Source organism: Phalacrocorax aristotelis, chromosome 6 (assembly GCF_949628215.1).
Source record: "Phalacrocorax aristotelis chromosome 6, bGulAri2.1, whole genome shotgun sequence".
Taxonomy (NCBI): domain Eukaryota; kingdom Metazoa; phylum Chordata; class Aves; order Suliformes; family Phalacrocoracidae; genus Phalacrocorax; species Phalacrocorax aristotelis.
The window spans coordinates 46,923,470-46,937,698 of NC_134281.1; the positions used below are offsets into that span (position 1 = coordinate 46,923,470).

A 14,229-nucleotide genomic window follows, 5' to 3' on the forward strand; every position below is an offset into this window, starting at 1 on the left:
TATTTCAACACACACTGTATCTTCCCTCATTCTAAGGCATTTTGTAGAATTATGTCAACCTTTAGCTGTAAAAATAAAGTGAAGTCCTTCTCCCTCACATGATGATGCTATGAAATGGTGTAAATAAAATATGCACTATGATCAGCTGAGGAAGAACATAACATGCGTAACCTATTACCAAGCACATAACACTTCCTTCAATGCTTTCCCCAAACAGATACTCTGTAGTCACCTCTCGACTTTGACTTTAAAGGGCATCATTGACTTAAATAAAATGCACATAAATATTTTAGCTGCTACAGTGAAAACGGATTAATTATTGTAACAATGAAATAATAAAAAACATTTCTTCAGTTATTTTAGCCCGCACATCCGAGAGCATCCTGTGCCTAGCTGTTTTGCTGATCCTGCTGTAAAACCAGTTCCCTCCTGTGACTGCACGGCTGTTTTGCAAGGCATCAGGAGAGAGAGATCATTAAGCTGCCACAAAAATGTTACAGAAGTGAAAAGGACAGGATCTGGGGACGCATCCAAAAAAAAAGTATTTTTTTAATAAACAGGAATTAAGCCTTGTGGGGTCAAAAAATGAGTGCAAGTATGACCCCTCAGAGCCAGCTCATGTTCAGTCTAGGTGCAAGGGACAGCAGAGCCCATGACTGAGCAGGGAGACGGACACAGCCAGCAGGACCAAGGTGACTGTGGCAAGCAGAAGTAATTTGCCCCTCTAAAAGGGCTTTCACAGATTATTCATTTCAACTTTCCATCAAAACAGCTTCCAAACAAAAGGCGGCCAGAGAAGTGCTACCTGCAGGGCTGCAGCTACCCAGGGTACAGAGGTAGAGGCCAAGGTTCAGCCTATCCATCAACAGGACATTACAGATTCATTCTGGGGCATAAAACCCAACCACACTTGTGTGAAGAAAAAAGAATAAACTAATGCTCAGTACTTTTCCAGCTCAATGTTATTCTAGTAGTTAATATTTTTTACCCTACAAAACTATGCGCCATCAAATCCCTTTCTATATGTTCTTTTGAGACAGAATTTTTTAATGCACCAAAAATACATTTTTAATAACTGTAAAGGGCATCTAGGTAGACTAAAGTAGTCAGCTCTGATAATTAAATATAGTAATTCCATGAATTAAAATACTTCAACCTTATAATGAATCACAGTGAGATGCTGGAAAGGGGCATGTGGGGGCAACAGGCAAGCCAGGAGACTTCAGTGGCACCGAGGAATATTTCTCACCACTTTGCAACCGTTTAGAAACACGGGGGACATCTCCGGCAACATGGGTGCTGCCGGGAGCAGTAAAAACATTATCTACCACTCAACTAGCACGAACATTGGGAAACCTCCATCCTCATCACACACTACCAGGGAAGCAGACTGCATTTATTAAGATTTCTAAGAGCAAAACATAATTAAAAAAACAAGGGAGTAAGGTGAGGTAATTGCATGCAATTCTGCAATTAAAAATTGGGTTGAAAACAGCCAATTAGAAATCCATGCATCCAAAGCGTGGCTATTTGAATAGAAGGCTCCCTTGGGTTGGTTTTTGGCAAATGCATAAACCCTTGAAAACAATTCTATTAAAAAAAGCCTACACATCTTCCCAAACACTGAAGAAATTATGCAGCTCCTGTACATGTAGCTTAGGTCAATCTCTGGGCTTATTATTAAATTTTAACAGCTTTCAAGAGCCCAAATGTCATGTATTCTATAAAAGTCTACTAGCTATTAATAAGCATGAAAAACCCAAACCTAATAAACCACTTGTATTCATAAAGTTTATACTGAGTTGAAAAAAGGGAAGGGAAAAAAACATTCTGCAAAGATGTTTTAGTGGGTTGGATTTTTTGGAGGCCTTTTTGTAGCCTGTATGTTCCCTGTAATCTTGGAATATTATTAATACAGTAACATTGCTCTGGCTCACAAAAATAAAAAAAGAGGCAAAGAAACATAGGTACTTGGGACAAGAAATATAGCACTTTTGCTAATGTTGAATAATGTTCAAAATATATAAGTGCTGCATTAAAAGCTTATCTAGATTTTTCAAGTTCTACTGAGTTTTAAAGTATTTAGAAGCTAGGCTAGTACTTTAAAAATATTATATTCTTCCGGAAAATACGCCTTTAAAAGCAATTTGGAGAGCAACTTACTGCTCAACTTTTCACTGTAAGCAGAAACTGCTGAGTCCAAGCACGTATTTCCACCTGCAGCAGTAGATAAGACGGTAGATTTTGCTGCTTTACCTTATGTATTCCTGTAAGTTTTTCTGTTAGCTCTACAAAACCATGCTGTGAGCACTTTGATATATGGCCCACATATCTATCTATGGGATGAAACCTGGTTGGTCTAAGGGAGGTTTGGAAGTAGCTTTCCCTATGTCATCTACGCAGCTACTCTACCACTTTCATAACCCTCAGCTCAGGACTTTGGCTCTTCACTGATCAAACAGACCAAGGAAAAATTTGTTTGAAATAATCCTTAGAGATGAACAGGAATCTTTAGGGAAGATTTATGCTTTAGGGAATATCGTTGTCCAAACCAAAACCTTTAGTGAGAAAGGCTTAGTACAACTAAAGTATTGACCATACAGTATCCTTTTGCTACATATGAAATCACTTACATTATTTGTACCAGTATTTTCAAAAGTAAAAATTCTATTTTATATTCTTTAAAATTCTTGGCTTTGAAATACAAATTAAGTACAGAAAAAAAATTAAGAAAATGGTACAAATCAAAAGCCAGTATTCAAATACGATCAAAGTAGTTTCAGATAATTTGAATCGGATCTGCTGTTTGTTCCCCTTCAATTTTTGATTCACATTCCTTAAGCTGTATTATTTGTCAGAATTTGGGATGTGGAAATCTTCCGTAAGCTGTTTCAAAAAAGCTTTATCAGCCATGCAGCAAAAAATGTAACAGTGTAGAAACTTGCTTTTCTTGTGAGACCACTAAAGAAGGTCGTTGAATAACTAATGGTCTATTACAACAATGAAATGAGAGTCTTCAGCGGGATCTCTAATCCCTCCAGCTTTCCAAAGAATAAATCAAACTAAGGATGGGGAAATTGAGAAAAAAATGTGGGTTTTTTTGAGAATGACATATTCTAACTTGAGAGAAACCTAACTTCAACATCTGATAACAACATGAGTGTCACTACAAGTGAGCTCCGTGTCAAGGCATCTTCCATTAAAACACAAGAAAATGTGTAACTTATGAATACACTGTCACATACTTCACCTCTGTTTATGGATAAGAGTACCACTACGGCTGTTTTATTCTACATTTAAGCCTCACTGCAATGCTTAAGGAGCTTCCATAACAATAACAACAATTTCAAAGAAGAGAGATTTAATCTTCTGCCAGTCCTCCCATTGTTCCAAGGAGGAGCTCGTTAGTCGAGTACCCCTTACAATGGAGATTAAAATAGTGATGAAATTGTGAAATTGCCAGAAACCATTTCAACTACTTCTTCCACTTCCTGAACTGAGCAAAAGGTGGTTTATTTTGCCTTACCTTTATGGTTTTGGTCTGGAGTCTGAGTCCATTTAAAGTGTTAATGGCTTTCTCTGCATCCTTTGGATCAATATAGTTAACGAATCCATACCCTAAACTCTGCCCTGTTGAAACACAAAAAAACAAAGGAAAAAGGACTCAGTATTTTTTTGTAAGCACAAAAACAACTTCCAAGAGTGGGATCATAATTTTCTAACACACTTCGTTTCATCCATGCTCTCCCCTATGGTCTCTATGACATTCTTTACCACTTCATTATCTCATTAATACAGTGGAAGCCAACCTAAGTATTTTAAAATGCTGTTCTGAAGACCCTGCTTTAAAAACAAGAAGCAGCAAGCCCCCACCCTGCCCTACCCAGGAGTTTACTGAACAGCATGTATGAGGCTTGACAGCAGCAGAATTGTGTAATAGTTTTGTGCAGAGTTCCTAATAAATATAACTGCCTGACCTGCCAGAGCAGTAACAAGGCCACCTCTTAAAAATGATTTAAGAAAAAGCAGACACATTATTTTGCTACTGTTTATAAACAAGTTTATAAGTGCTTAAAATGCAAAAATTAGGAAACAGTGTTTTAACACTAACCTTAACACAGCTGACCGAGAAACAGACAACAACCTTTACGTTCCATTTTATTGCTCAGTGAGCAGCCAGTAAATAGGAAGAGAAAGGAGAGACCAAATTGCAGTAGGATAAGAGACCACGTTAAAGCTTTCCTCTATGTATTAGAGATGATGTCAAAACCAAAACAGTACAACAACTGCTGCTGCACACAGGATGGCACAAGCCTACTTTAGCAGCTAAAATTCATTTCAACAGCTTCTGTTTTACTAGTAAGGTCTGTGTTTGCGTTTGCAATAGGAAGGGGAGACCTGGTTAACAGCTGGGCTAAATAACATGGAGCTGGAGAGGCCATGCTATTAGCACTACAGATATTCATTCACACAGCACAGGGACAGAGCTGTGGGTCTGCAATGGGCTGTGAGAACCTGTACCAGAGCAGTACCTTTTCCCAATATCCAAAACCAGTTTCGCAGCATCAATTCTGTTAATGCAATGTGACAGACAGCCGCTTCCAGATCCCTTCCTCCTCGAGCCTCCTACTGAAGTTATTTTGCACATTTGGAAAACACAGTAATTTTTTTTTTTTTTATTAAGGCACATCCACTTAAATATAGACACAGATAATGTAATTTCAAGAATAAGCAAGCCCAAGCAGGCAGACAAGAAGCCCTGCATTTCAGCCATGCTCCTCATACACCCTTTGGTGTATCTGGAGAACAGTAAGCCAAAAGATGACCTGCCTCTGAACGCTGAAGTGGAGGGGATCTAAGTGCTCCTGCTCACAGGCAGTGAGGAAGGAAACATGAAAAATCCCTCCCATGGAGAAGGAGACAGCACTTGTGGAAGATTTCTGTCCATGGGAGAAATGAACAGAGACCCAGCTCCTGCTCACCAGGACAAAGTGGAGGTTGGGAAGCAGCTGCACACCAAGTGCCTTGATGTACCCTGGAGGCACGGATCCTGCCTCCCAAGCACAAAGCTTTGTTTCTTTGTCTCCCGGACTACAAAAAAACATCTATGTGTTTCTCAAAGTCAGACGCCAAAGATACAGCATTTGCTGTAATGCAAATACAGGGAGCGCTTCTGTCTTATGAAATCCCATCAAAGCACTAGAAGCTACTAACTATGCGATGGAAGACCATGGAAACACTGCAGTTCACACCTAAAATGCCCACATGCAGGCATAAGGGTTAAGAAATGGCTGTTTTAAACTACAGTATATCCAGGGAGTAATTCCATCCAATCAATTTAACTTCAGAAAAAAGTATAAGGACGTACCCAGTCTTCCTGGACAGCTGAATTAATCTCAACAAAAAAATTTTCTTACCCAATTTACATGACTAAGACTAAGCTGAAGTCCTGACTGAGCAAGAAGCCTGGAGCAGAAAGAAATAGTGTGAAGATACTTTTCATGCCACGCCTTCCTCTTCTGGAAGTATCTCTACTGGAGATACTTTATGCAGCCCCAATCCCTGTGCCTTTGAACACATCACATCCTTAATACATTTAATCCTGAACAGTGCTAGGCAAAAGGAAGCCATTCTCTAGGAAATGAACCTCTTTTACAGAGGAAGGGAGACACAAGGATCAGGGCCTGAGTTCAGGTCCCTACTTTTCCTTTAACCATCTACTGACCTTCAGAGGTACGTAGATAACAGGAGTAGCTGACGCAGGCCCTGGGATTTATCTCAGTCTGTCTGAACACGGGCTGCTTTAGCCAGCCACTGTTACTCTCAAGGCACGTGGACTGACCAGTTTCTACAATATATGCACTGAATTTTAATAATCTCTCACAGGCACATTGACTTTTGTAAATACTTCTGCAAGGGAGAGACCATGAGCTGTAGGGAAGGGAAATAATGGCAATACAAGAAAAAGTATTTTCTCCAAGGTGAAGGATAAGGAGTACCAACACGAACAAAGCTTATCTGCATGCATGCCTGCAGAACCTTGCCTAAAGAAAACAATTATGTTGTCAAAATTTTGCTTAGAATAATAGGTACACAGAAACATGATTTCCTTTTGTTAGCATATACTCCAGAACATCATGAAGTATATGAAACTTTTAATAGAATTTAAGGCCTCTTACTGATAAGCTATTGGTTGTGATTTTATAGCAAGTATATTAATTGCGATGTTGGCTGGATTACATTCTCACAAAAAAGATAGGGTGAGCCTACTCAGCATTCTGAGCACTGACATACTGTTAACTAAAAAAACCAAAACACCTTTAATATTAAAAAAAACCCTCAAACCCCACACCCTTTGAAGCCTACTAAAACTTGGTACAGTTCTTTCAATTAGCAAATTCCTGTTGCTAATTGAAAAACCTTTTGTTAAGAGATTGCCACTTCAGAGGTATATTTTGTTTGGTTTATTTTGTATTTTCAAGCATCTCCCCTAAACACCATCAGTTAATGAAGACAGATGCTCCACCCATCTCAAAAAACTGAAAAGAAAATAAACCCAGAAAAATATAATTTGTGAAAAAGCTTTATAGCTGCTGGCAGACATAATAAAGTTGTAGTGCTAAACATTTACAGTTAAGAAACCAAAAGAATTATATATCCAACTAAAAATATTATTTTCAAAGTACTCTCAAGAGCAATATACCTTATGTGAGCCAAAACACAGACTCCAGATATGAAAGAACTAAAAATTGCTACTGGTAGAGAAAGAGGAGAAGGATTTGTTCCAGAATATGGTAAAGCAATATGAGCTTTCAGTTTTTTTCATCATGTACTCTTATTGCATGCTCTCGAAAAGGGTAACATTTCTTTGGACGCAATCTGGCAGCACGAAGCAAGCAGCTGGACCTCTCAGTAGGATCCCACACAGACACTGAAGTTCATTCCCATGCTACACTTCCCAGGAACAGCACCGTAAATAGTAAATATTTTCTGTGATTTGGAATGCGATAGTTCATCACATGCTGTGATTCAGTAGGGCAGGCAAGAGTATTTCTAGATGATCCTGAAACACCACCTTGTTATATCACTATTACCATGGCTCTTTCTGAATGTTTTATCTAGCTTGCAGAAAACGCATAGCAGAACTCCTATGATCTGGTAAAGAACATGTCTAAAAGTTAGTGATAACAGGGTGAAAAACGATCAAGCACTTGAAAGTCTAAAAGAACCACCAAACAAACTACACCACATGCAAAGCCAAGCCCACGCCGGCAATGTACATGTTTCATATTTTAGAAGGCTCCATTTCACAAAGCTGAAAAATCACTGTATTAAAACACCAATATTAAAACAAACCATGAGAAAGAATATAAAAAAAATCAGTGTACCCTGATTTTAACATTTATCCATACACCCAAAAACCTGCAACTATGAAAAACGCTGTGCCAGTTAAAGACCGTCTGTACCTGCCTTTACTTCCTTTGTAAGCCAGTATGCCTAGGCCTATTCCATGTTTAAATTACAAGATAAAGGGAAAACAGATGGAAACTAATGTATGTTAGAACAGAAAAATCATAGGAAAGAGAAATGAAAAACCCCAGAAAAAAATCTCTGGCTAGTCAAGGTTGGAAAAATAAAAGCTTTTTTTAAGATTACAGAAAAAAGATCCCTTAACACTCATGCTGACTCATCAGCAGACAGTAACAGTACAGAGAAAACAGATGTGTTATGTACACCTGAAAAAGCTATATGAAGTACTAACTAGCAACCCAGGTGGACATTAAACAGGAGCTACTAAAATGATACATGTTTAAATGAGATGGTCTGGATTACTTGCACAGAATAGACTCAAATAAGGGGCAAATGGCTCTCTTGCCATTTTCAGTAATTCTTAGAGCACTGAACAAACTCCAGGAGCCTGGAGGAAAGACAATTTTGCACTGAAATTCAGAAAGGAAGGACTGGATGACCCAAGGAATTACAGGTCCACCAGCCTAATGCTGAGCAAGGCAAAATTACAGAACATTCGATACTGGACTCTAATAATAAAGAATTAGAGAGGGGTAATAAAATCAATGTCAATCAAATTAGGTCTATGGAAAATGGATTCTGTCAAACTAAACTGACATCCTTCTTGATGAGATTACAAGTTTGACTTATAAATTTTAAGAATGTCGATTTAATAGCATTGATATACTTGGTCTTCTATAAAGCACTTGATTTGGTACTGCAATTTAATTGACTAAAACAGAATTAGCATGGTACGCATTAAATGGATTAAAAAAAAATCATCAGCCAACAGATGTCTAACTGGGAATTGTGAATAGGAAATCACCAGAAAGATGTTTTCCTACAGGTCTCTTTCAGGAAACAGATCTTAGCCCTAAACTGTTTATTTCCATTGATGAGTGGAAAAAACCAAACTCCTTGCTCCTGAAGATCGACTGCAGAAAGACAGGATGAGAGGACAAGAGCAAAGAGGACAAAGTGAGGGTGCAAAGCAATTTAAGCTCCTCAGTAAACTACAGATACATAAATGTAGATAGCACAAACCCAAGATTACATCCCAACAAACCAAAAACCATGACATACTTTCCAGATGGGAACTGAAGGACTTGGATACAGGGTGACAGATAATCACCTACATCTCAAGCTTGCAATGCTGCCAGAAGGGTTAAAATGATTCTTTGTAGCATAAAAGCCACATAATTGAAAAGGCAAAGAAAAATTACTGCTTCTCACCTGGCTGCATGCTTCGCTGCTGAAGTGCTGTGCCCAGTCCTGTTGTACATGCTTCAAGAAAGATATGGTGCCTTGGCAATGATACCGTAAGAACAGACTACAGGACTGAAAAATGCTTTCACTTCTATGATAGGGGTCAATCTGTCTACTTGATCAAAAAAGGTTAAGTTTAACCTTAACAGTACTACATTAGTACTCATCTAAAGTACAGACTGATTTTTTTTTTTTTAAATCAGGTCTATCCAGCAGATAAAACCACTGAGTTTTGTATCTCAATTCCTATCACTTGGCAGTTGAAACAAGAGAAACTAAACTAGAAATGACAAAGCAAATGCTGTTTTCCTGGGGAAGGCATTTGTTTTGTTTTTGACACTGACAGTAACAGATTATTTTAACAACCTACAAACCATTTTGTCAGCACTACCACCACTGGAAACTCTGGAAGTTCAGATTTTTTTTTTTCCTGAAAGCTATGCTCTAGCTCAAGCAGGAATTAATCCAGGGAAGGTTTTGGCGAGATGTGTGAAGTGCTCAATAATCTCTTCTACTCTGAAGCTCTAGAAAAATCCTGTTCCTGCTGGTGGTTCTCTGTACAGCTCCTGCAATAATTCCCACAAGGAAAGAAGAAGTAAAGTACTTTCTCAGATAAGTCTGAAGCCTTCCTACTGCTAGAAACTATTCTGCAGGCAACATATAGAAGAGTGCAACTTTGAATTGCTCACCTATGATCAGATAAGTTAAAACAAGTTTAAAGAATATTCTTTTTTTCTTGAAAATAAATTCAAATCACATTGATTTGAATCAATGGGATGCAAATCACATCAAAGGACTACGGTCCGCCCTATAAACAGTTACTCATGAAAACAAGTACAGAATGGGACAGCAACAATGCAAGCTGCCTTAAATCGTGGTTTTGTTGTCCCCTGCCCAAATGTAAAACCTAATTAAAGCTGCCCGCCTGGCAGCCATAACACAGACACCACCCAGTGCTGATGTTTTTCTTTGACACAATCCCTTCCTTCAGAAGTAGGCCACATCTGACAGCTCATCTTGTATTAGCCAGGCAAAAGCTGTCAGACAGTAACCGCCTTCAGTCACTCTGGGTTTGGGACCAAAAGACAAAATAATGCTCACCATGAATTCTCCCAGCCTTCCATCTCCAAGTTTTGACTGTTCCAACCCCAAACATTTAGGGAAGAAACTGATGCCAGGGTGAGCTTCTCTATTGAAGCAGCTGAGCTCAACTTGCTGTCCACCTGTGACTCTTCCAAGCAGACCTACACATGCTCTTCAATCTTCCCCAGCAATTCTCATAAATTGGGGACATTCCTGATAAATACTACCTACAGCTGGCTAGCAAGGAAAGCAGCAAGCAAGACTGACTCATTGTGCTTTCCATCTTCTAAACAGTAACAGAAGAGACTTACTGACATTCAAGGTAAGCCCTGCTCCTGCTGGTAGTCCATTTCAGAGCACAACCCTGTGAGCCTCCAAACCATTTTGCAACTGTTTTGAACACATTCCTGGAAGGACAAAGAATGACTACAACTCTTATGAAAAGCTGTATGTTGTAAGGGCTTTCGGAGAAGGTTACATAAATACCCTTGAGAAAATACATTCAAAATGTACGAAGAGGGTCAAGTGAATTGCCTGCCCTTTTTTTTGCGTTGTTTCTATGGCAGTTACCAAATAAAGCTGTTTACCTAAAAAAGGAGGTAAACTATGTAGAGAAGATTCAGATCAAGGGAAAAAACAAGATCTGATCACAAGACCAGTTCAAACCCTGCTCCTTTTCTGATGCTTTTTTATGCCAGTAACATCAGTCTCATTCATCCTCCATCCCTTTATCAAGGAAAAGCACCTGCTGTCACCACAGCAATGCAAACTGCAGTCACAGGAGAAGCAAACCAGGACGCAAGCAGCTTCTGCACACAGTGCTCATAGGACGAAACAATTAAGCTAAGGCTGTCACTGTCACAATTCACTGTAATCTAACTACGAAGGTTAACTTGTTCTGTGCGTAGTGTAGTTTTTTTCCACAGCATCCGTTTAGTCTACAGCTTATTTAGAATACAGACTCCTTATATCTGTACAGACTAGGATTTATTTAACACATGTTGTCCACAAATAGCAAGAAAGCATTCTTCTCCTACTACAATGTAACTCACTTCTACAAGAATTTAGGGAAAAATGCGCAGCCTTTCTCAAAGCAAAACCGAGACAAGAATGAGTAGTAAATAACTCTGGTTTTGTCTTTTGCAGGAAGGTGACCGCGTACAAGTTGTGTTTGGGAACCTTCTATCAAATTACTGTATTTTGGATGCCCTTGTTACTTCTTTTGAAAATATTCCCCTTCTAGAACAGGAAAAGTCAGCTGTAATTAAATGCAATCCAATCAAGAGCCCTAGGTATGCTTTGATGCTACAGTGCACCTACAATTAAGGAGCATGACTTATTCTTGTCATCAGCAAAATTTGAGTATCAGTAGAAGATCCCTCTTACGATCTTACCAGAGAGGAAAGCCAGGTTCGAGACTCGCACTGGGATCCCCTCCTAAAAAACATGTTTGTAGTTTCATAACAAGTAAATAAGCAAATCTAAACCCAAACCTCAGGGAAAATCCCTGTGTTCCACAGGCTGACACCTAGCTCTAGCTAAAGCACCTGTAAAGGCATACATGCTGGCACAAACTTGCTCGGATGGGAAAAGATCCCTCGGCAAACTCTTCCCCTATGGCACCAGAGCTGTGATCCCCCCAAATACCAAAGGCTCCCCCCCCCTCCACCCCAAACATGCGGGGAGAAAATTCCTATCACTGCATTAATCCTGCCAATGCCAGACTCAGATAAAAGCTCATTTGTGCAGGAGACAGGCCTTTTTGGGGGGCTTAGGGGAGTCACGAGTTGCATGATGGGTTCCCATGGGAGCTTCACATATGCAGGATTTAATATACCCCAGTCCAAGTGGAAGGGGATTCTTTGCACCAGGCCTTCTCCAACAGACTCTGCTACGTGATTAAAAAAAAACCCCCAAAGGAAGCCCTTGCAAACAGCGTGCTACATCCCACGTAAAGCTCTCCCTCGGGGAGAGGATAAGAGAGGGAAAATGAACCAGACATACAGACACCACTCACTCAATTTTAATATCTGAATGGGAAGTGCCAGATACCATGACAACAAGCCCAGAAAAATAAAAGGGGAATAAAAAAAGCATTGCCCAAAATGTGAAACAAATTCTACAAATGTAGCTAAAGTGATCAAACGATTAGTGCTAGTGCAACGCCTGGACCTCCACACCTTTGTTTGGAAGAGAACTACTGGGACCTGAACACAGTGACCTCAAAAAACAAAGACCCCAGAAAACCAACTCTAAGCTCCCCACATGAGAATTTGACCAGCACCTTGCTTGCTTAGGAAGCTTGACTCCACCAGGCAGTGCCACAGGAGATGGCATGAGCTTTGTCATCCTCTCTAGTTTTGACAAATCCCTTAATAGAAGATGGTGTAATTTAATGTCTTGAGTTTCAGAGATGCTGAAGCAGTAGCAGTTCTCATGTAAATTAAATACCAATTGACAGTAGCTGCTATCCCTCAAAATTAGACACAGTAATGCTTCTCATTCTGTACTAGCCCTGCACATCCATCTCGAAAACGGAACAAGATGGAGCATGCTTCGACAGAGCCTGCTGCTGTCCAGCACCACTAGATCCTTCCGAAAGTCCTATTCCCACAGAAATTTCAAGAGGACTTTCAAAAACATGCAATTACTCAATTTTAAACTTAACCATACCAGCAACATAAAATGCTCCCGCTCTTGCAAATAGCGCCTTACAGTCTCTCAAAGACTTCTAGCATTTCAGATGTTCCGCATCTCACCTGAAACAAGACTTTACTCTTACCTGCATACTACAGAGCTTTAACAAAGTCAACTGTATAATTACTGTACTTGAGGCCATGGACTAATCTGCATGCAAAGCTTAAGTGGCAGTTTGAGACAGATGCTGCTGACTTGGCTGGAGTCTTCTGCGGTTCCCATTACCATAGCATGGAAGCATTTTATCTCTGTAACACACCTTTCCTCACAAACACCACTGAGGAAAGCACTTTTATTTCTATTTTGGAGAAGAGAAGCTGAAAGGCATCAAGAATTCTGGGGTGAACTTGGATGGAGTAACACAGTCACTAGAACAGGCATCTAAAACTGCATCTCCCTCACTGTAAGACAGTAACCTTTTTATTGGGCCACTGTGAGTTGTGCTTGGCTAGACATATCTTGTAAACATGCACATTTCATGCTACAGAACATAACCTCCTTTTTCTTTTTTCTTCTCCTGTCTGTATCAAGTTTCTTTAAATATAAAACTGGATTTTAAGCATGCGTGTGTTCATACTACTGCGAGCAACTGATTAAGTGTATTTTCAGAAGCTATTCCTCCTGACATACGTAAGACAACTGAGTTCCATTTCTGAACAAATATTTAGACACTCCCCCCCCCTTAATAGCTCTTGCTTCCCTTCTTTTCATCTTCTCCTCCCCCTTCCTTCAAGGAGCACACAGCCTCTGAATTAGCAGCTGTTCTGAGAAGAGCAAGGCTGCACTCCTCCCTGCTTTGTCCCAGAACAGAACAGGGACTGTACTATAGAAATCCAGTGTTCTGGGCACAGGCATGAATGGACAAGAAGCAGCCATGACTTGTCTATCCCAAACAGTAAATTCAATGCTGAAGAAGAGACAAATTAAACACAAGAATGCAGACATTAGAAACAAACAGGCTACGTTAAAACAATATTCAGTAAGAAAAGTGAAAACAAATAGACACAGGAAAAAATGAAAGATGTACCAGGACATAAAAAATGGTAAGCAGCAGTGTGGAAAGAAATCTGCAACAGCAATTAAAGAAGTCACTGCATTACATGAAGCATACAATATATGGTAGGAAGCCTTTCACATCCCAAATAGGCCATGTCACATGATGGAGCAGGGATACAGCATCACTGGGCCAGCAGTACATTAAGAATGCTAAAGACTGCGCTCAACTGTAACAAGAAATTTATATACTGGAGATAAGGAAAGAAACAAACTGAAGGCAAATTTCATCAGCCACCAGGTTTTTAAAATCAAGAATGATTTAAGGCTTGAGGGTGGCTTAAGATGCAAGAGTACAAGCGTCCGGTGCTAGAACATCAAAATACGTTATCTCTTGGTTAAATTGTGACTAAAAGGAGACGCAAAAATCTATAGGTAGTTCAAATGTGTAAAGACTATGACTGGAGATGAAATATTTTAGAAGTGTGCTACTTAACACTGTTACTCATAATAGAAGATGAAATTAAAAAAGGATAAACACTTATATGGTCTGAAACCAAAGAGAAAAGGTGCTCCTGCAATGCAAACCAGTAGGTCGTGGAAGAGGCACACGCTTCATCACAGCAGACTTATCTTCCTTTCCTGCATCCCATCCCAAACACTGGCATTTCTGAAGTTTAG

At 39.6% G+C, this 14,229-nt stretch overlaps 1 protein-coding gene across 5 annotated transcripts in view; it reads right to left on the reverse strand.

Annotated features, from left to right (window-relative positions):
- Nucleotides 1-14,229, reverse strand: part of ELAVL4 (ELAV like RNA binding protein 4) — a 65,531-nt gene that overhangs the window by 16,887 nt on the left and 34,415 nt on the right. For all 5 annotated transcript variants that reach the window (XM_075097663.1, XM_075097660.1, XM_075097662.1 and 2 more), the window contains exon 3: nt 3,527-3,630. In XM_075097663.1, coding sequence (XP_074953764.1) covers nt 3,527-3,630 — 104 coding nt within the window. The remainder of the gene's footprint in view (nt 1-3,526; nt 3,631-14,229) is intronic.